This window comes from Pseudorasbora parva, chromosome 14, assembly GCF_024679245.1.
Source record: "Pseudorasbora parva isolate DD20220531a chromosome 14, ASM2467924v1, whole genome shotgun sequence".
NCBI lineage: Eukaryota > Metazoa > Chordata > Actinopteri > Cypriniformes > Gobionidae > Pseudorasbora > Pseudorasbora parva.
The window spans coordinates 31,237,996-31,262,086 of record NC_090185.1 but is presented as its reverse complement, the minus strand read 5'-3'; the positions used below and the strand labels follow the sequence as shown (position 1 = coordinate 31,262,086).

Genomic DNA, 24,091 nt, shown 5'->3' with positions numbered 1-24,091 from the left:
TACAGGATGACCAATAGGGGGGAAAATATCCAAGAAATGTAGAGCTTAATTAAGCTTTGCATTTACACTATCGTTCAAAAGTTTGGGGTTGGTAAGATTTTTATTTTTGTGAAAAACAAATTGATACTTTATTCAGCAAGGGTGCCAAATTTATAATTTTAGTAGATCAAATAAACTTTGTTCTTTTGAACTTTCTATTCATCAAAGCCTGAAAAAAAAGTATGTGCAGTTTCCACAAAAATATAAAGCAGCACAACTGGATTCATCATTGATAATAAACCATAATTGATTCATATATCACTTAAATTGTAGTATTTCACATTATTACTTTTTTTAACTGTATTTTTTATCAAATAAAATGTAGCCTTGGTGGAGAAAAAAAAACATTAAACCTCAAAACTTTTCAATGCTAGTGTATCTATAAATGATTTATCAATCATTGGCTGTGTTTGTGCCTGATTCCTCTAGAGCTCTGATTAAATATCGAATTGCATGCTGGTCCTGTAACAAGCCTTCCAACATGCCCTTCACATGCCTGTCGATGCCGCACCCCATATCACTACCAGCTCAAAATAAACACAGTACCTCTGCTCTGTTAATGAGCGCAGAGTGACATTTAACCGCATGCAGATCATGTTTACACACGGCCACTGATATCACATGACTGTTTTGACATCTAGCTCATGTAGTTCTTTCTTCATTGGTTTAATATTGTGTATTAAACTGGCCACAGGAAGTTGGTTCTCTTCTATATGGAGATATCTGGTGTATTATGCCACCACACTAAAGCTAATGGACTAAAACAAGAATGTCAGGAAACTGGCAAAATCTCTCATCTGATTTGAAGAGAGTAGTAGCCGAGTAATAAATGCTAATAGTAGAGTAAATGCTTTAATCAGCGTGTACGTCTGCTTTGAATTCTGTCCAGTAAACAATTATATTCATCATTACAAATGGATTTTTGAGGGGTGAAATAAGCACATTTAACAGTGCAAGACGCATAAAAAGGCAAAAACAAAGTTACAATTTCCTGTTACACGAACATTTGGAAAGGTTTACAGCAGTTGCTTCATAGACATGAAATCTCATTATGTAACAGTAAACGTTTGCTTTAGAAAAACACTACTAATCAACATTGCGGTTAGGAATTTGAACACTCTCCTTTAGGTGGGTGACTTATCGTTTCGTGGGGGAAATCCAGTCATGTCAAAAGAAATCTACACAGCAAACAATTTCCCCATGAAAAGGGTAAAAGTTGGATTTGCTGCACTGAACAAACAGAAAGCTGCTTGAAAGTGAATTTTTTCATACATAACTACACTTATTAAAAACAGATTATAGACATTTTTTGCGCTCAACAATTCACCAAATATTTTTTAACGTGACCACACCTTTACCCTAAATACCATTAAACTTTGGTATGCCAGCCATCCTGAAGAGTTTTTGCTATTGACATTAACTCTTACACCACCGAGATCCTCTGTCATTTATGACAACGCTTCCCTTCCATGTTATAGCAATCTGTGTATTCACACTTATATGATAGGGGCGAAGTTAGGCATCATCTGAATAAATACAGCATCTCTGAATCCTAAAACAAACGAAAGATGATCTGCATTTGGGCTGAACCCAAAATTTCAGAAATAGGGCACTGTTTGAGGGGACAGCCATTTGTAGTCCGAGTAGTGTCCGAAATCATGGTGGTTTATCCAGTGGACTTATTTAATCCCACAATGCACGAGTGTACAATCCAATCAGAACCAAGTATATGACAAAAACAAGATTATCTTCGAAAATTAAGACTTTTTTGTTTTTGCTCGAAATAATTTATTAACTTTTTTTACAATGTCGAAATTTTCTGCAAAGGAGAGACCAAAGGCATATCTACAGATCAGATTATCATGAAGACTTGGCTCATGACAGCGAGTTTTGCATGTCCATTCTCTCCAGGAAGTATTAAAATCCAGTGTCATTTTCTTCCGTGGTCCAGCAGACATTGCCAACCTGCTCCATCTCTTCCCCTAGATAGGGACCTATTTATCACCATTTTATCTTTAGTTTTTATTTATTTATTTATTTATTTAAATTCTCTTTACAACTGTTTCTATTTTTATTTTTACAAATGGCATTCTTTTTGTCATGCATATGTTAACACTATTTTAATTAATTTCTATGTAAAGCACTTTTAATTGCCATTGTGTATGAAATGTGCAGTATAAATAGACTTGCCTTGTCTTGTTGGGGGGGCTTAGAGCACTAATGAGTGTACGAGAGAGTGTGAAAGTGACTGATCATATAGAGGGTTAATAAAACCGTGACCCAGATTGCTGGCCTCATTCCAGCGGGCACCGACCCACAGCCACGCCCACAGAAGCAGAGAACAGGAGCTCTGAATGACTGTGTCAGCAACACTGAGATATCTCTCACACACACACACAGAGATAAAACAAAATCCTGTATGTTCCGACTATGCAAAAGAGATTGGTCTTTATTCTACTCTCAGTCTAAAACACACAGACCACAAACCGAAACTGGACAAAACTGTACTGGCTTTGATCCATAAATAAAAGGTCAACAGCACCTATTAAAGCCTATTATACATGACCAATAGTGCAAGAGCAAAGATATCTGGCATGATCCTGAAACGGCACAATGACTGAGTGTGAAAAATGTGTTTGTCATGGCAGTGGCCGTAACTCAACCCCAAACGCAATCCTGCACAGCGCAGCATTAAAACCAGCATTAGCCAGCGCAAGAGTGCAAGTCAGACGCAGAAACCGCCGCTGCTCACCTCAGGCTTCTTCAATTCTCTGTTCACTGAGACATAAATGCTGCAGGGAGGACGACAAATGTGCTTCACAAATTCATTCTAGCATTAAATCACCTGATAGGCAGGAATTTGTCAAAACAGCATCCACCACGAGCAGCATGTCAAAACTCATTATGCCGGCGGTAGAGAAAAACGCTCAAAAGTGAAACCTCAAGAACTGGTTCACTTCTGTTTGTCACCAACTAACTTGAGGGTTGCAGATCTAAGGCCTGAAACAAAGCATGAATGCAGATGCAAATGCTTATATATATATACTTGATATGTGCGCTTTTGTGCTATAGTGGTGGTAAAAGACCTCAGTACTATGTAGAAGGAATGATAGCCTTAACTTTAAGGCTCATTAAACCAGATGTGTTAAGGTAGATAACAGAAGTTTGACTTGCTTTACTGAGCATGAGAATCTGCGGTTCAGAAGTTGAGTGTAGTTTGGTCATCTGAAATGATGAATCCAGATCAGAGCTCAAGCTGAGCAGACTCATAGTACTTATTAGGACCCTGTGAGTTAAAACATGTACATACATCTTCTGTGGAAGTCACAGGACCAAAAAATGTTTGACCAATCATTGCATTCGGTCTGATGTGTATATTACGATGTCTTACTTGCTTGTCAACATATGCATTTCCAATCCTCCGCGATCACTATCACTAAAACTATCAACTCAAAATGAACCTGCAGAAGTCAGGTGGTTCAACTAGAGCTCTGTAAATTGTTTAATTATTGTAATGTTATGTGCTTTGAAACTGAGGCATTTTAGAAGGCGTCTCTCGTGATGTTCTGCAGACTCGTCTGTGTGTGTTCATGTGTTGTGAAGGAGGTGTGGCTTTGGAGACACTCTGAAGAGAGAGTGGGATCTCATTATTTTAAAGCAAGCTTACTATTGCTGGCCTCTCTTACCTTTAGATGCATGCAACTCTAGTTTAAAGTACAAAGACATTTTTATCTGTCAACTTCTGGAGACAAAATAGCACAGACACTGGACAGGAATGAAACTTTCTAGTGCGCTCTAGTGTGTCGAGTGCAAAGGCACACGCTATTAAATGGAGTCGCTTAAATCTGTTCGTTCAACATCAAAACTGGAGTATACTTAGGTCAATATCCAAAATGTTCAGTGCTGGGGTTTTCCAGGACTAGGATTAAGAACCACCACAATACGATTACAAAATAATAAGCATGAACAACTACAGGCACTAAAAGCCTCCGACTGACATGAACACACGGGCTAGTACGAATCCAAAACCCACTCTGACACTTCAAAGAAATAAGCGGCTGATGAAGCACGTCAAACATTGGCAACGATCAGAGAGCTCAGTCAAAGTCTGCCAACACGTTCCCTTGTGTGCACGGCACATTTCAGACTTAAATCCCAACCCAAACCATATATTATTTCAACTATTATTACACTCTGGGCAATATTAATGTCTCAATTTAAACAGGCCGTTACACCACTAAGAAAACGGAAATGCCAAAGCCGCATAAAATATAACCTAGAAGCTGTTCGATCAAACCTGAAGGATTAATTCATCATTTATTCAACATAATATGTAACTGATAAATGAATTTTGAAGGTAAGAACGACAACCCTGAATCAAATCTATTTTCAGTCTTACTGGAATGCGAGTTTGAGCTGAAGTCCCTGCTCAAAGTGACCCCGGCAGCCCTGTGTGTGTGATGCTCAAGCCGTTCCCAGAACTGCTATCAGGCTCTGCTGTGATAACGTGAGACAGACAGTTTGTTTACCAGATTGGACGCAGAGGCCTCAGCGAAGGACAGCCCTCTGGGGATGATGAGGATATGATCCTGCTCCTTACTGACACGAACCTACAAGTTGTAAAAAACACAAATAAGCAGCTGTGTTTTTCTTCTGATCAAGTTAGCTCAAGGTTTTTTAATCCATTCCAAAAGGCATCCCAAATATTCAGAAATTTCCCTTTTTTAGCATATCAGCATGGGCAGAGATGCCACAAAATTATGATGACAAGCAGCATATTTATCCCTTGACGGCATTCAAAAGTAGCCGTGTATAATTTATTAATAATATCATAGTATAATATGACATTATTGGGGATGAAATGAATAGAAGAGCTTCTTGGCTCAATGAATTAAACGTCTGTGTCTGATAATAGGAAGTATAATGTTTATTGCCTGCAGGAACGGATTGCAAAATACTGGATAACACCATGCACGTCATTCACTTTCATTTCCTTGTTGTAAAATACTGGCACAAAGTCAACTATAATATTTAATCTCTGGTACCGATATATAGAAAGCTTTGCCTTACCGTGATGTAACAGCTTGTGAAGTGGGCCCAGCTGAACAGGTCCACTATTCTGTAGAGGCTGGCCAGTTTGCAGCGGGTCTGTTTCTCTCCCTTCACCATAGTATTGGACTCAAGGCTGAACATGTCGTTTATTGGGGTCACCATGCCCAAACCTAAGAAAACCGGGAACAATTCAAGAACGGATAAAAACACAGCACAAGCAAACATGCTTTTTTCGTGTTTGTTCGCGTTACCAAGTTTTAAACATCTAATAAGAAAAACAAAGTACCAAGATGTATATTAATAAAATGCCACCTGAGAGCACAACTTGACAATTTAGTACTGCACTCAAAGGAATGTGGACAACAAATTGGTGTGTAAATCGATACCCTGATACTGATCAAACTCAGATATTAAGTGTGTCCTGATTAACTGATAACACCTCAGAAGTGTCCATTAAACACTGATGCGCCTGAAATCTAATAAAGATGTTTTAGTAAGACTTAATTTATACAACTAAAAACACTCCTGAAATCAATTTACCGTAGCTTATTAAGAAGCTTTAGGGATTCTGGTCAAAGAACAATACGGAAATCCAATAATAGTGTAAAAAGGATATCGTAGATGCTCTTCACATCTACAATATCACATTTAAAGTAAAGATAGAAGTAAAGTTAAAGCAGTGTATCCTCCAGAACCCATCCCTGAATTCCAGACAGCTAAACAATCCGGAACACACTTCAGACCTTCAGTTATTACAGGTTTGGGGAACACTTCCTTTAACTCCAGCTGACTGCATTCCAGAACTCTTTCTTGAGTTCCACTTAGCTTAATTTTCCAGAAACAGGGCACTAGATTGCAACCAAAACGGTCGCAAATGCGATAATTGCCCGAGTTAAAATTTTAACTTGCACGTTTGCATTGGTGCGAGTGCATAATGTTCAGGTTGTTTTAGTACCTGGCTGGCACATGTACTCTGTTAACCCTTTGACACATACGTTTCTGAAAAATGTTAAAAGGAAAAAGGAAATAAAAGCAATATATCTGCCATAGACAAGCATGACACATTGCCAAGGAAATAATAAATAATATTATTTTCAGTGTTTTTAGATCACATAATACTTTGTTATATATGATTTTAGCAATGTTTTCTTTAAAATTCATTCTTGTTGGAAACAATGTACAGATTCAAACATTTTGTAGCTAAATATCAAGCTTTTAGTCACTGTAATCTTTACATCAATGCAAAACCAGCATATACAAATTAAGAGAACGATTCATCAATATCATGTACGGTCATTATGATTAATACAAAAAAAAGGTGCTTTTTGGGAACCGTAGCCCAGACCTCATTCTAGATCTGCATTTGATGACATACTTCAGAACTCATCTTTGAACTCAAGCTTTCTATATGTCAGGAACAGTTTACAGAACTCCACTTGGCCAAACATTCTAGAACTCATTTCAGAACTCCACTTGACTAAACATTCTAGAACTCATTACAGAACTCCACTTGACCAAACATTCTAGAACTCATTTCAGAACTCCACTTGACCAAACATTCTAGAACTCATTACAGAACTCCACTTGACCAAACATTCTAGAACTCATTTCAGAACTCCACTTGACCAAACATTCTAGAACTCATTACAGAACTCCACTTGACTAAACATTCTAGAACTCATTTCAGAACTCCACTTGACCAAACATTCTAGAACTCATTTCAGAACTCCACTTGACTAAACATTCTAGAACTCATTACAGAACTCCACTTGACCAAACATTCTAGAACTCATTTCAGAACTCCACTTGACCAAACATTCTAGAACTCATTACAGAACTCCACTTGACTAAACATTCTAGAACTCATTTCAGAACTCCACTTGACCAAACATTCTAGAACTCATTACAGAACTCCACTTGACCAAACATTCTAGAACTCATTTTAGAACTCCACTTGACCAAACATTCTAGAACTCATTTCAGAAGTCCACTTGACTAAACGTTCTGGAACTCATTGCAGAACTCCACTTGACCAAACATTCTAGAACTCATTTCAGAACTCCACTTGACCAAACATTCTAGAACTCATTACAGAACTCCACTTGACTAAACATTATAGAACTCATTTCAGAACTCCACTTGACCAAACATTCTAGAACTCATTTCAGAACTCCACTTGACTAAACATTCTAGAACTCATTACAGAACTCCACTTGACCAAACATTCTAGAACTCATTTCAGAACTCCACTTGACTAAACATTCTAGAACTCATTACAGAACTCCACTTGACCAAACATTCTAGAACTCATTTCAGAACTCCACTTGACTAAACATTCTAGAACTCATTTCAGAACTCCACTTGACTAAACATTCTAGAACTCATTTCAGAACTCCACTTGACTAAACGTTCTGGAACTCATTGCAGAACTCCACTTGACCAAACATTCTAGAACTCATTTCAGAACTCCACTTGACCAAACATTCTAGAACTCATTACAGAACTCCACTTGACTAAACATTATAGAACTCATTTCAGAACTCCACTTGACCAAACATTCTAGAACTCATTTCAGAACTCCACTTGACTAAACATTCTAGAACTCATTACAGAACTCCACTTGACCAAACATTCTAGAACTCATTTCAGAACTCCACTTGACTAAACATTCTAGAACTCATTTCAGAACTCCACTTGACCAAACATTCTAGAACTCATTTCAGAACTCCAGTTGACTAAACATTCTAGAACTCATTTCAGAACTCCAGTAGATTGAAGATTCCAGAACTCATTATAGAATTTCAGCTGGATAAATCGGGAGCACAGAGTAAGATTGAAAATTGCTTTCAAAATCTCCATTAAATAGACTTCATATATGTATGCAGTCATAACTAGTCTGGCCTAACTAGGAGCTTTGCTTTTTGAACTATGTATACACAGTACATTAAACTCTTATTTCTAAATATCAGATGCAGCTATCCATGACTTGTTCTAGAAAATACTCTAGACCTATGGATTGTTAATAGCCTCTGACTCTGAATGTACAGTATATACTGAAAGGGGTTCACTGTTTCAAGTTCCACTGATTAGTTCCGCATAGCAGACCACAGAGAGAAAACAGACACGTGTGGAGAGCTGGATGGGGTGATAAAGGGGGGGAGGTAGTAAGATAAAAGAATGCAAAGACTTCCTTGAGTTGGCTGGTCATATTTCATTCAATGTTTGTTTATTGGGAAAAGCTATTTAGTGACCTGTATGTAAAAAAAAAACATCTTTTCTCTTGTGCTTTTTACAATTTGTAACTGCCAGGGATGCAAACACACATATGGTAAAAAAAAAAGAAAAAGAAAAAAAATTGGTATATTTTTTATAGAGCTGCACAATATATCGAAATGATCAAAATATCGCTACTGTATATGTCGCAATATGCATATCGCAACAGCACGCAATATCTGAATGATTTTAATAGGCTGCTTCAACATTGTGAAAGTGTACGTTTTAGGTCGAAGCTGCGACGCATACAGTAGAGAATAGACTGGGCGCACGACTGTTACTTATATGCCTTGCTTGATGTTAATAAGAGTTATTTAACTATTTCTCGCGCTGCCTGACACACACATCGAAACGTGCGCACAAGCCGCCTCTCAGAAAGCGTGTGATTCCTTCAATTCAGTTTCATGTCTGAATTACATATTTTGTTTGTTTACATTGATGTTAAACTTATATTTTTAGATTTGTGACATTCCTTTTTGCTAAAAACACATCTGGTCACTTTTAGAAGTTGTAGTGAAGACACATAAATGGGATCATTCTCAGTTTTTAAATATTTTTTATGTTATTTAAAAAGATTTTACACACTAATTGCAATATCGTATCACGTATCGAAATATCGCATTATTTAACAAGGTATTGCATATCGCATTTTTGTTCAATATCGCAGAGCCCTAATTTTTTATGTACAGATCTTTGTGAACCAAGGCTGTTTTTAAATGGGCTTTAATTGGAATTGAACTGTATTACTCTGACCAGCTGGAGGAGTGGGGTAGTCTGTGAGATTGAAGGACTGAAGGAATGTTTTAATCTGCTGCATTGGAGATGCACCATGCCGAAACTCACTGAGGGGCGAGGTGGAGAAGCCGGCTACGGAGCTGGCCATGAAGAAGTCTGCGATCTGCCGCAGAGCGAGCAGTCCTGCTGGGTTATTCCCCTTGTTCATCTGTTCCTGGATCATTCCCTCTAGCTCATCCCTAAATGCCTGAAAGAGAAAGCAAGCATGAGATTAGAGATGTCTTACACACAGTAATGAGAGATGAACACACAGCTGTAATCCTCTCATGCTCCTGCACATTTAAACCTCCACGTACTGTTTTTCCACTTGTATCTCGACACCTAGTTAAGTATATTAACCCAGAGGCCTACTCCACTCACTCTGAAGAGCTAGAGGTGACCAAACAGAAGGAAATCTGGGCCGGCATTTATCAAGCTTTGTATCAGTAGAAACCCAGGAGTATTAGAATGACTGTGCTTCCCTCCCTCATATCCCCCTGAGACAACAGATTTATGCATTTTATTTCTGGAAAAATTCCTCCCATGATGCAAATTGACGATATTTGCGTCATCTGAGGAATTTTTGGCCAGAGGTAAAGACTACAGCCAGCAGAGGGAGCCATTTCCTTATGTTTTCAACCCGCGCATGGGAGATGGAGATCACACTCACAGCACAGCTCGCAGCTGCAGGCATTCATTTAGACAGACCTATGCTGAGCAATGTAAGTGTTTTAAAGGAGTACTTCAGCGCTGGGAAGATGAATCTGTATTTAAACTGGGTCCTCAATGTAGTAGAAATGTGAAATTATTTTTTAATTTGGTGCCTTCTAGACTGAGAAAAGACAAAAAATTTATTTTTGTCTCATGGGGATGAAAGACTACAATTCCCAGAATGCTTCGCTGCCCTATGAGGCCATTCCCAAAGCCACCAACTTGATTACAGTGACTGAGTTAGAGAAGACACTACAATTAAAAACTGAACGTGTCTGTTCAATATAATGAGTGAGTCACCGCGCGAGTCTCACAGCACTGAGCACTTACTGCACGAGTGAAAAAAAAATGAGCTGATGAGGTCTCGTAAAGAGAGCTTAGGTAATCACGACTACACTCACAGCATACATTCACAACGCGAGTTTAGTCTGGCGCGTTTCAGTTCATGCCTTTGCAAGCTTAACTTTCATAGAAATTAATTTAAGAAGTTTGAAGACTTACATTGCTCACCATAGCTCCGTTTAAATGAGTGCCTGTAGCTGAGCTCTCCCTGCGAGCTGAGTGTAATCTCCCATCCCCCATGCGCAGATTCAAAACATGCGGAAATGGCTCCCTCTGCTGGCTGTAGTCTTTAGCCTTTGGCCAAACATTCCTCCTATGATGCAAATATCATCAATTTGCATCATAGGAGGAATTTTTCCAGAAATAAAATGCATAAATCTCTTGTCTCAGGGAGATATGAGGGGGGAAAGCACAATCATTTGAATATACTCCAGGGTTTCTACTGATGCAAAGCCATATGCTAATCGCTGAAGGAACCCTTTAACTTCTCAAATTTTTATGAAAGTTAAGCTTCTAAAGGCATGAACTGAAAACGCGCCAGACTGAACACGCGTTGTGAATGTATGCCGCGAGTGTAGTCGCGTTGACCTCAGCTCTTATCACGAAAGCTCATTCAGCTCATGACGTTAAATGTAATCTGACTCCTGCAGCATTAGTGCTGTGAGACTCACGTGGCGTCTCGATCAATATATTGAACAGACACGTTCAGTATTTAATTGTAGCATCTGTTCTCTAACTCAGTCACTGTAATCCAGTAGTGGTGGCTTTGGGAATGGCCTCACATGGCAGCGAAGCATTCTGGGAATTGTAGTCTTTCATCCCCATGAAACAAAAATACATTTTCTGTCTTTTCTCAGTCTAGTTCAAATTCAAAAATAATTTCACATTTCTACTACATTAATGACCCAGTTTAAATACAGATTCATCTTTCCAGCGCTGAAATACCCCTTTAAGTGCTGAGAATACATGAAATTTACTCCTACTTTTAAACTTAAGTATAAAAGAAAGTCAAATTCCTTAAAGCTAAGAATCGCTCTTACTCTCCCAGTTATTTAAGACAGCTCGAGAGGTATCTCAAGCGGTTAGTTGCCGCTAATAGGGGCTTGTGATGGCACTGAGGAGACAGAGACGTGCGCAAATCTTTTAAGAGAGGGAGAAAAATGCGTTCGAAATGTTTGACGACAAACAGTTAACCAAACGGTATCTGCAGTTATCATCTTTTTCAGCGCTGGTTAATGTTGGGCTTTATAATAAATAAATAAAAAACGCCGACTCATTCAGCAAGCAGTGGCAGTCGCTTCTTCCTCCTGCCAGTTTTGTTTTCTTTCAGGATCCATGGTGGCTGATTATATTTAAAAAAACAGCACACCAGTTTAAAAAATGTAATTAAGACTTAAAGTCTTCCACGGGAACCTTGAAAATGTATTTTCAATGTTTAAGTAAGGAAACCATCTATAACTAATTTTTTAAAAAAGTAATAAAGCTCTCCTTTATGATGTGCTGTCATTCTGCACACCTGCTCGGAGTCTCAGGCTGAAGGATCAAAGGGTTCAGACAAAAGATTGAATCTCAGACACTGATGGAGCGCGCACATGCTGCAGGTAATAACAGAGGAGATTCATTGACACAACACCTCAGTTATGATGACTTCATTCTTACTGTACAACTGCACAAAGACTTGTCTTATTACCAGGTGTGAGTAAGTGTCTGGATGTGAGCTGATGCATGTAAAACTTCCTTCAGCACAGTATGCGAGATTGTCACACTGATACGTCCTAAACAAGCAGAATACATGCAAACACTATGCAAAAACATATGCATAAACCATAAGGTAAACCACTCTTATGCTTATGTATTTTGCACACAAAATGGTGAGCAGAAGTTAAAAATCAGCGTAATTATGCAAATTGCAGGCACTGGGATAAATATTTGCTTGTTAAAGTTGAGTTAATATAGTACCGGGTTGCAATAACCAATCAATCAATCATTAGATTTGCTCTGAAGTTTCTGAGGTTATTGACAAAGTCTTTGAGAGATACTCTTAGATATGCACTAGATATAGTTAACTTGATATTCATGAGCTGACCGGTTCTTGCTTTGTGCTTGTGTGTAAAGTACTTATTATTTATCAATCAACAGAAAGTCTGCCACATTTTTCCACCCTTGCTAGTCTATTACTGTGGCAAGAAATATTGGGTTGTTCTTGGACAGATTAATGTGCAAAATTGACAGTCTCTATGTGCAAGACTACAGGGAAACAGCCATCCAAAATGGACAGTCCACTTCAAATCTAAAGATTATCCTTCCAGGCTGGGCTGTGTGTCCCATAAAGGACTTTAACTTCTCGCCGCAGTGGTATCCTAGCAAGCACTACAGGTCTGGAGATTGGGCTAAAGTACGGCTCTGTCTTCCAATTTGATTTCCATAGAAACATCCAGCAAGCGGCCACAGGGAAGTGAGCATGGTGTTTGTGTGTCCATGTGCAGCCGGTCTCTGCCAAACTCTCACAGAGTTTATGCATGTGGTTTGTCCATCAGTGCCGTTTGCTGGGGCTTGATTACCTAATCTAGGGTGAAAAGAACTACACAGGAATCAAATTACATTGGCCTTTAAGTTTGTTTAGTTTTGAACAAGAGCCTAATTTTTCAAGCATACACTGAGAAAAGGCGAAAGTAAGAAGCCACATAAATCCATGCCCTAATTGCAAACATAATGGCCCAAAACTACGGTTAGGGGTTTGTTAACATTTTAACTGTAAAGGGGTGGTCACATTTGCTGTTGTTCTGTGAATGTTTGTGGGCAAAATCCAGTCATTTTAATAGGAATCCACGAGATTGGGCAAAGGATCATATATTTCTCTCCAGTAGGGGTGGGCGATATCTCGATATTTCAAATATATCAAGATATTTTTTAAACTCGATATGGATTTGTACATATTGTATATATATAGATATGTTGTTTATATTTAATTTTCATTCCGCCACTTCGCTTGTTTGCCTTCTCTGTGCTGCGCTCGCATGCCTCCCGCCTCATTGCTTTTGTTCCCCCTCCCCTCGCGTGTCGTTTCATTGAACACGGCAGCGTCGCAACCAGGTGAGGATTAGTTATCATGTTTACAAGCGAGTGCGTTGTTTAAGACTCAGTTAGGGACCATGATTTTCCTTCTAACACAACTGCTTGCTAAAAATCATAAAGAAATATTAATGCTCATCATAGTTCAAATCGCAAGTTTCACCCACAGTCAGGGATTGACACTATTGGTGCGAGACGCGGTCACAATCATGCCAGTTTATGATTAGTGTCTAACTGATCGCAGGGTTTTCGGTTAAAATGTCAAAATGATCGCATATCATTTGAAAACATTTAAAAATGATTGCAATATCATTATTATTTTGTCAGCTTTATCGCGGGATTATGATGAATAGGTCGTCTATTCATGTTTTAACCAAGAGGGAAATACGAGACATCCTGGGTGTCCTATGAGACAGTGCTCTTCTGTAAGTTGTGCTGTAGCCTAAGCCTATCATATAGCCTACCTTCTGACATTCATATTTCGTTCTGTAACTGGAAAAGAAGTGAATATCGGCTCATGTGTAGCCTACATGATCCGCATGATGAGGCGCTCAGTCACGCTTTAGTAAAGAGCGCGACATCTACTGTTTGAATTTTGATACAAATTTAACAGGAAGTGGTGTTATGACAAAATCAGTTTATTAATATCTCAGTCATGCCCCTATATTTCTGCAGAATGCTTACGGTTTACTTTAACTGTAAAAAAGGAGTCTTTGATTAATCTTTTGAAAGCATGAAATGAATGAAAATAAGGCTATATGCATTATTTATTTTCTTTTACAGTTAAATTATTATTATTTATGACATCAGGGAGTTTTTTTTTTTAAATGTCGCAAAAGCCAATTTCCTACATGAACTGCCTACCTCTTTGCACTTCAATAAAAAAAAGAATTTGTGGTATTTGGCATATTTGTTTTTGCTGTAGTTTTAGGGGGTTATTTTTCCTGTAAAGATAGAGATATATATCGTATATCGAGATAGCAAAATATATCGATATATTTTTTGCTCCATATCGCCCAGCCCCATTCCACAGCATTCAAGTGGGTCATGCAAGTTCACCATGTTTAACAGAAGAAAGCTGCTTGGTTTGAAAGTGACTTCTGTGTGAGCTTTGCGTCAAAAAACGCTTACTTTTGACAAAAGACGTTTTTACTTGAAAAATGTTGCAGTAATTTCGCTAATGAGACCGCACGTATGAGTAATAGTAATAGTGATGCTTGTCTAATGCCCGCAACACATTGTACAATTTTGGGCTGTTGTAGACGAAAGATGACAATTGTGGCAATTTATGTGGTTGTGGCTCCAAAACGGTGGCCATACGTCGTGCAGTGAGAGCGGTTCAAAGACTGCCATTGCACTGATATTTAGCATGATCATCAGTGTGTTTGGTGCTACGACCTACATCTACTGACTAGCCGATAAAAAGTTCAACATGAAATGGTGTATTAATCACTACCACGAGCTCCATTTGCAAAGTTGGCCTCTTTCCCAAGTCAAGACCGTGCCCATGTTCTCCTCTTTCGCTTCTTCCACTTTTTTTCAGTGCAAATAAAAACCAGAATAGCTAAAGCTCTATCGCTCTATTTGTTTAGCACTAGCGCATGCTGGTGACGTTTTATTCTTCTATACTAACTTGAGTCATAGACTACAATTAAACATGTCGTACCCAAGTTCATTAGACCCATCTCGTACAGTTGATTTGTGGTCTGTAGCAGGTGTAAGTAAACTACACCAAATAGGTGCGAGTGAAAAGCACAAAAGCACTCTGGAGATCAGTTCAGCGACGTGCTTTATAGGGTGAAGAGCTTGATGAAAGATTAACCGTGGGAATCAAACACGCCTCCAAAACAAACCATGCAGCCAACATGCTTGCACAGGGTTACGCCATCACAAAAACATGGGCTATTATGCCCACACTTGTCATCAGATCAAAGCGGTAAAGATCTAACTTCATAATACAAAACACAGTAACTACATTAATATCAAACCACAAAACTATATCCGTGGAAGATGGCTGTTATCTAGGTTTTAAGACATTGGTAATGTGGGCCAGAGTCAGTTTTAATGCGCTCTCTGATCAGACAAGGTGAATTTGTTTTAGTAACCCTTTACCTCACTCTATGAGCACATGGGCCGCTCTTCAAACAAAATGCCCTGAGCCAAAAATGGCTAAATGTAGCTGAAGTACTAAGGTGAGATGAAGATATCCTGGGCTCTAATTCCCTGTGTGAGTATTAAATTTGCTTGAATGAGAACTGGACGCCCGGGACAGGGTGTGAACGTTCCCGTCTGCCTCTCAGCATGAAATCCACTCAAACGTAAGGGTCCTGACCGACCCAAACCACAAACCGCTCTTGGAAAACAGCTACGACACTGGGAATGGCATGCTTTAACGCTGAAAATGGAAACAGAGGGGAGTTGGGGAACTAAAAATAACCCAAGGGAGGAAATTCAAGACAAATTCAATTTTGCCAATACAGTTTAATAACATTAACATGTTGTTTAACTTCCTAAGCAAATATCAGAGAAGCAAAGCCTGCGGTCTATCAGAGCAAACCGCTATTTTACCTCCGTTTCCAGAGCGGCTTGCGTCAACATTGAGATGTCTTCATTTGTTTTGGTCGTGACAGCACAGATGAGGTCTAAGCATAGCAAACTCCGCCCTGCCTATAATAGTCTGACCTTAAACACAGTCTACGGACAGACGTGTAATTTAAGCAGTTCTCTTCCACACGCACACACATGTGGAAACCCTGACGCTCCAGAGAGAGAGCGAGATGAAAGAGAGGCTTGTTGAATCAGCACTGATAGCGCAGACGTAAACACACAGTCCTGTGTGCCGATACACCTGCTGCCTACCCTGCCTGGCTCGTCTCCATACAGAGTAAAGGATGAGTGAGAATAGTATACAGTGTGTCTCAAACACGTGCTCGGACAGCTGCGGCTCATAAAGGCCAGCAGGAGATGCCGTAATTAACCCCGCTGTCACACCGCCTCTGTCTTTATCACAATTACAGAGGGATACAATCACAATATAGACGCTAAAGTGCTCAACCTTTTAGATCTGCTCTAGGATAGTGTTGCACGATATACCGGTACTAGAAAAGTATTGCGATACCCTTCTATTACTAACGGTACGATATGGACTTTTATTAGTACCAGTACTTTAAGGAGGACAGTGCCTATGAGCTGCATTTCTTAATGTGCGTGTGACAGCAGGTGTCAGGACGTATGTGCAGAGCTCTGCTTCAGCCGTTCAATAAACATTAGTAGTAGAAGAGTTAAATATATACGCGCAACGCATGATGAAAGCAACAGAAATATGCGCGCATGAGAAGAAAAAGCGCCGCGCGGGACGTGCTCGCCTTTCAGACAACAAACATGCGATTGCCATTCAGTTCTTTCGCGGCTTATTATTTGGGTTTGAATGGTCAAAAATATGTTAAAATGCATGGTCTGGCGAGTATGCAGGTAAACACAGTCGGATATGTCTTTAGTGAACGTGTAGCCTACAACTGAGGTAATTAGATCAGTGCAGGTCTTAAGCCAGACCTAATATTCTGTGATTAATGTTAAGCAAACAATGAAAAATAGAAAACCACCACGTTTGGCTAAATAACTAAAATATATTTATTAAGAATCAGTGTATAGTTAAATTATAGAGTGAAGACTAAGTAAGCAGTTTTATATTTGATTATTTAATTTCTTTCTTGACTTGCTACTGTTAAATAGACCCAATGAAGCTGAAAAATAAAGAACTGTTTTTGTCATATTGTTTGTAATTTGCATTTTTTGCTTATTTTTAAAAACAAGATTCAACTAAAAATCTATATTATAATTATAAGATTACATCTTAAAAAAATATTAAATTACTCGAATCAAAAAATAAGATTTTGTTCATCCCAACCTGTTGAGAAGTGAAAGGTTAGTGAATGATAACATGATTGATAATGTGATCTCTGTGAGGATCTTCACACTGGCATGCAGATATTATAGCAATAAGAGGAGGGAATGGGCAAAAACCAGGGCAGGAACATGCTGGCCAAGTGAATTTTTAGTAACAAAAATAAAACAATGAATAATAAGTTATGTTGTCATATTATTCATATTTTCTGTTTTTGTTTGTTTTTTACTGTGGTATCGATTTAGTATCGGTATCGAGGTATTTTAATCTGGTATCGTATCGAAGTCATAATTTTGGTATCGTGACAACACTACTCTAGGATGTTGCAAAAGTTCAGATTTCTCCTTTCCACCAGCACAAAAAAAAAAAAAATGTATAATATTTTACATAGTGTTTTAATGTTTTAATTATGTTTTTAATTTTTATTTTATAATTAAAACTAAATTGTATATTTTAATGTTTTAAAAATATTTTTAAATTGTTATATTAAACAATTGTATATATACATATAGTTTAATTAAATGTTATGGTCTTTACAAAAGCAAATTCATTATTTGCATTACTGGAAATTATACAGTTATTATAATCCTACATGATCTCCCAAAGATGACAACCTCAAAGATCTTCAATAAGTCAAACACAAAAAGTAAGAGATTACCGATTGGTGATTCTGATACTGATTTTCTTACTGATGCTACAAACAAGTCATTCTTCAAGACTAAAAAGTTAAGTCTAAAAATGCATATAGATACTAGGGCTGGGCTGTCTGTCAATATTCATCTATACTACGGAATAATTATTAAATTATTATATATAGTCTATCATTAAAGATTTTGTTATATTGTGTATATCGCGTTATACAAATCTATAGCACTATTGACACTAGGGGTGTGCACGAATAGTTGAATATTTGATCTGTAATTACTATTTGAAAATTAAAAACACTATTTGACTTTTACTGCGTAAATGCAGTGAATCCACAATAAATCCTTCTAAAGCTCGCAGTTATAACTAAATCCACTGTGGAGCAGGCTAAGTTGATTGTATTTGATCACAATGTCTTCGTCTGCCTCGCGATGTTTGGAGTTACTTTTGTTCAAATTAATTTATCATAACATCACCACAATGAGAAATCACAAGAAATCCAAAAACCAGGCGAATGAGGAAAGACGGCTGCATTCACGAGTACAGGTAATCACCGATGTTCACCCTGTGAGAGCGAGAGAACTGGCAAAATGATGTCAACTCGAGACATGCTTCCCTTCAAGGAACTGTATGTAAGAAATATATTTCAATTAATCATAAAATGGCCAAATACTTATATCTCTGACAACAGTAGTCCGGCCAGGATATTGTCGTTTAAAAGTTGTTGTCTCAGCCCTCAACTGATGTTGATGATGTCATGTTGTGTTTTGGCCTGAAGCTCCGCCCTCTTCCTATCGACCAATCACAAAGTCAGTAGTGTTTCTGCATCCGGGTTGCCAGATCTCCTTTCTTTCTTTCTTTTGCTCTAGCTACCACAGCTGCAGCTACAAACGTTCCTGCTGATCCTACAGCATATCTGGCAACCTCGAGTCAGGGGGAGGGGAGAGGGGGTACACCGCTCTACAGTCATTTAAAGTGATTGCGGTACCAGTTTTGGCCACAATCTTACGTACACTTCCTTTAAGTTTCGTCAGCGTTTAAGAACAAAAAAAACTAAGCGCTGTTAGAAATGTCACTTAACACTTATCTGTGTGTCTGCAACATCTGTCAGTGGGACGCGTCGTCACTCGAGAATAATATCCTCCACATGATGTTAATGTTTTTCTCACAAATGTGAAACAATATAAACACGATAACCATAAAACCGACTCGAGTGTATATGTACATACTGCACGATAACTGGCGCGCTCTGCTTTATTAGCGTTTTTTTCCGCTTGCGCTGCTTGAGCTTAAAATACTTTTGTTCTTTAGGCCTATATTAACACACATTGTTTAATGTTTTGAACTGAAACAAAACCTTAAGATATAACAAGCGTGTTGTGTACTACATGACCTAATTGGAGGCTTGTTCAGAAATGGTGACAAGCTTGAATAAAACTGTCTCTCATTTTCTCAAAATAAAGTCATTCAAATTGTTTTTTGAGCCCAGATATTTAAATACTTTAATAAATGCCCATTCCTAATTGACTCTTCAGAGTGATGAAATGCATGAATGTTAAAAAAAGTTATAAGTGCAAATCCTGAAAAGAAACTGTGGAAAGGGATACTTTTTTTCCAGGTTTCTTTTACGTCGTAAGGGACGAGACGGCATGATTTGCTGTGTTAATTGACAGCATGTGACAGATGTCATCCATGCAGCTTAACTTGAATTGAACCCAGAACATGCCTTTAAACACAGTGTGTGTTTACTGGAATGTCTCCAGGGGTGTAATCTGTGCAGTATGTTCACTGTAATCTCTGCAGTGTGTGTTAACTGTAATCTTGCGTGTTTGCTATAATCTCTCTATACTCTAGGTCAGAGGCGCAGGGCTGTGCTTCGCTGGCTGGATTGTGTTTAAGATGAGGAAGTCAGTGGTGTGTGTGTGTAATAGGGTGTGGTCTTCCAGATGGGTTTTATGGTGCAGCTGTGGTTTTGTGTGTACGATTGAGCTGTAACTCAAAACATCACACCAAATGCACAATTAACTTGCTGACATGCATACTCATCTGACAAGAATAAACCATAAATCTTTCATTGTGAACAGAGAGGCGGTGGAAGGTGCAAGCAGCTGGGTTCAAAACTAACTTTAGAAGTTCATGCCAAGCTTCGAAATGTAAACTTCATGGTGGCATGGGGTTTATTCAAAACCAAATGGCTCGAGACAACCTGTAAAATCTATATGTAAACACTTTTACATGAAAAGCACATTCTTGCCGATTAAATTAGTGGAAAAGTGGAAAAACATCCTTGTACAGTATAAGACCAAACCATTAGTTCTAACAGTGCGTTGTTTTGGTGTGCACTGAAACTGCTAGTGCATTTCACAAATAATAATAAAAATTGCAAGCAAGCCAGTGAATTAAACATGAATTTACCTGAAGAAAAAAAAAAAAAAAAAAAATATATATATATATATATATATATATATATATATATATATATATATATATATATATATATATATATATATATATATATATATATATATATATATATATATATATATATATATATATATATATATCCCATAGTTTACTAACATTTGTCCCAAACAGCATGAGTGCAAATGTGATTTTGATTTTATACAACAGTACAATAAATAAGATGTTAATAATGTGTTATATTTTAGATACAATATTGTTTGCGTAATTTGCCAACAAAAATATTACCTATAAAGCCAGAGCAGGACTGTTGTGTGCCTCCGAGCAACACACAGCGATGTTACATTTCTGAATAAAATCCGTGTGAGTGAATCGATCGGGTGAACCAATGTTTAAAAGTATAGTTATTGACCATTAAAGATATAGTTCACCCAAAACTTTTAATTCTGTCATAATTTGCTCCACATCATGGACATTGAAGCCTAAAGGTTTGTGTAATAAATCTTTCTAAAGCTGCTTTTTGTAACGTCTATTTGATGCATTCTCATTTAACACAACCTTTTGGGGGGAATTTCTCAGCCAAATGTGATAGTCCTAATATATCTACAATAGGGATGTTAGTGATTAATCTGCGATCAATTAATTGTCGATAATACATTTAATCAATAAAATGTATCGATCATCGATTAAGCAGGGTCATGTGCATGCGTGATTGTAATAGTGCGTTTATTTTGTGCCCCTCATACAGAATGTATTTGGTTAAGAATTAACACTGCATAAAGCGTGCCAGCGATCATCTTCAGCGCATGCAGATCAAACATCAATCGCAACTAATAATGACTATGATTGGGGCTAACCTATTAAATAACATTATAAAGAGAACAGTATATCGTCATATAACATTGTGAATTATCTGCCCGTTTCATGGTGTTGCTCCTTTGTATATTTTGGATTAATCTCATATAGGGTGCATTTCTTTGAGCTAAATAACATGCTAGCAAAGAGCTTTAGTGTACCGGTGTTCACAATTAATCATAACTATGACTACGTTATAAAGAGAACATTATTCTAATAAATCGTTGTGAATCGCTTTAGTTGCCGTTTTTAGCACGTTGTTCCAGAAAGAGCCCCTCCACACATTCTGACCAGCACGCATCTAAGGCGGCGTTAGTGACACTTGTATTAGAGGTTATATTTGATTATTAAATAAGTAATTTAATTAAATTATCAATCACATCGACTCATTTTACAATCCTAAAAGCCCTTTTTTCCAGACTAAAAACCCCTCTCATTCATTCATCATGCAGTCGGCCACTGCAGTAGACGCATATTGCAGCATTAAAGCTAACGATTAATTGATCATTAATTTAAATGACGATCAATCATGGGAATTTGTGTAAACTGTATATTCTTTTTTTAAAGTGAGCGTTTGTGTTTTCTTACTGGACTCTGTAGTATCTGTGTGACCCTCTTCTTCTGCTCCATCATGTTGAAGTCTTGTCGTAGGTCAGGAGACATGTTGCGTGCGCGCAGGTACTCTGGGTCATTTTCGTTGACGCGATCGAAGTAGCCTTCCCGTTTCCCCATGCTGGGTGGCGGAGGGGTCGTCACCACCTCCTGTCTCGACTCGCCACTCATCTCTACTGTATTATCCTGCTGTTTTCACCTGGAGAGAAAGAGGAAAAGATTCAGCTTGAGCATGTGTGGAAATAATTGCCCAGACCGATTAATCAAAAATGTATAAATCCTTTTTCCTTTTCGCACATCCCTAATAAACACAAAACAATACATTGTGCATTCACTGAATGAAAAAACCTGTGAGAGGAAGTCTGTGCACTTCATTTGACTGGCAAAACAGTCTCGATTCGTAACGCCCCGAGGCCAAACTCATCTTCCCACACAAATGCACACATAAGTCCACCGATCAATATGATCAAAAAACAGGCAACCGCACATTAGCTGAACTCGCTTGCTGAGAGTATCACTATTCACAATGGACCTTGTTCTTTGTTCACCCTCGACAAAAAGAAGAGAGTGGCTGTCCTGCCAACAGTGAAGGGTGGCGTCAGGTCAAACAACAGGAGGGCAGCACTATCCTATAACACTATCAGGTTTAGTTAGGCTTGATTCTCTCTCTCTCTCTCTCTCTCTCTCTCTCTCTCTCTCTCTCTCTCTCTCTCTCTCTCTCTCTCTCTCTCTCTCTCTCTCTCTCTCTCTCTCTCTCTCTCTCTCTCTCTCTCTCTCATGCACACGAGCACACACACACATTTGATCAATGCAGCCCTAAGAGACCTCTTCCAAAAACAATGAAAAATCTTAGCAACCTGGTGACCCAAACTTTGTATTTAAAGACGTGATTTGATTGTTTTATTATCCGATGGCTGAAAATAAATTTATGTTTGACTGAAAAAGTAATAGTGCACCTCTCAGCTCGCAGTATGATTTGAAGCATGGATATGCAATGAGAGTTATAGGTGTATATTAGGGCTGGGTATTGACAAATTTCCTGATTCGATTTCTATCGACAAGTTTTCAATATTTATTATTTTGGATACATATATCAGATATAGTACATTGCACAAGGATTTTTTTTCTCATTGCTATAATATTAAAGGTTAAAATTAACAGATTTGTATAAAAAAATACTTAAATTACACTCAATAATGTTTTTTCTAATAATAAAGTTATAACATCAACTTTACAGTTACATTGTCATATTTTTACTTCTTGTCGTTGTTTGAAATATAAACATTTAAATGGTGGCTGTGCTAAAAACTTTACTGATTTATTCAAACAAGCATTACATATTGAAGATTAAAGAACATTTAAATAATGAGTTTACATATCAAAATGCTCATCTCTTTTCTAGCTGACTAACGAGTTTATGGACACTGGATGTGTTTTTTCTGAGGTAAATATAATGTTACGTAACATTAGTTTACAAGCTGTTTTACTGACGCCTTTCCATGGTTGAAACACTGATTGAGCGATTATACGAGACGTGATACGGATAAGTTACTTTATCTTTTAACATACCTTAAGATGTACATGTTTATTTTGTGCTGTAACTGGTATTAAAGCGGATGAGACGATCAGTTCATGTGCTCTGCGCTGCTGCAGCGAACTGTCACGCCACATTAAACAGCACCAAAACGGTATTTATGTTTTGAATTTCATGCTAAAATTGACATAAGTTGAAATTTAAAACTTTGTTTCATATCAAAAGTATAAAAGCACGAAGCTCGTTGCAATTTATTGGATGGGAGACGTGCAATGTTCCAGTCTTTTATCAACTGAAAACAGGATAGACTAGCTGATTCTTGGGATTTAAGAATCAATATCTGTTCGTAAAAATGAAAATTGATTAAAACCGAGAATTTTTTTTTTTTTTTACCCGGCCAGCCCTAGTGTATAATATATAGTTTAATACTAAGGTTTGTTCAATTTTCTAATCTTTAACAAAATCTATTCAACACAAAACTATCGAGTCTCTTTTTTGAAAATTTGGACTAAACCGCTAAATTCATATGGATTCGTTTTACAATCTCCTCATGAACTTTTTAAAGCGTCCAAGTGTTAGTTGCGTAGCTGTCAAAGGAGGAACAGAAAGCTCTCGGGTATTAATGAAAAATCTTCATTTTTGGGTGAACTATCCCTTTAATAGTGATGCTTAGCATAGACCACTGAAACCAGATCACATTCAGCTGTTTTCAAATCACTTCTGCTGTTGTGCCAGACTGTGTCAGGTCTTTTCCCAGGCCTCAGTAAAAAGCTTTCACCTGTACTTCTCCGGGTTTCCACACCCACTCTCTTCTGCAACTCATTCTGGAGGGGCGGGTGGGCTTCTTTTTTCTGCTG

The 24,091-nt window shown here is 38.0% G+C and overlaps 1 protein-coding gene across 8 annotated transcripts in view; it reads right to left on the bottom strand.

The window, feature by feature from the left end:
* add3a (adducin 3 (gamma) a) overlaps positions 1-24,091 on the bottom strand; it is a 159,091-nt gene that overhangs the window by 20,721 nt on the left and 114,279 nt on the right. For all 8 annotated transcript variants that reach the window (XM_067416252.1, XM_067416253.1, XM_067416254.1 and 5 more), the window contains 4 exons: positions 21,677-21,899; positions 9,208-9,346; positions 5,110-5,261; positions 4,569-4,649 (listed from right to left, as the gene is read on the bottom strand). In XM_067416252.1, the coding sequence (XP_067272353.1) occupies positions 4,569-4,649; positions 5,110-5,261; positions 9,208-9,346; positions 21,677-21,871 (567 nt within the window). In that variant the 5' untranslated portion in view covers positions 21,872-21,899. The remainder of the gene's footprint in view (positions 1-4,568; positions 4,650-5,109; positions 5,262-9,207; positions 9,347-21,676; positions 21,900-24,091) is intronic.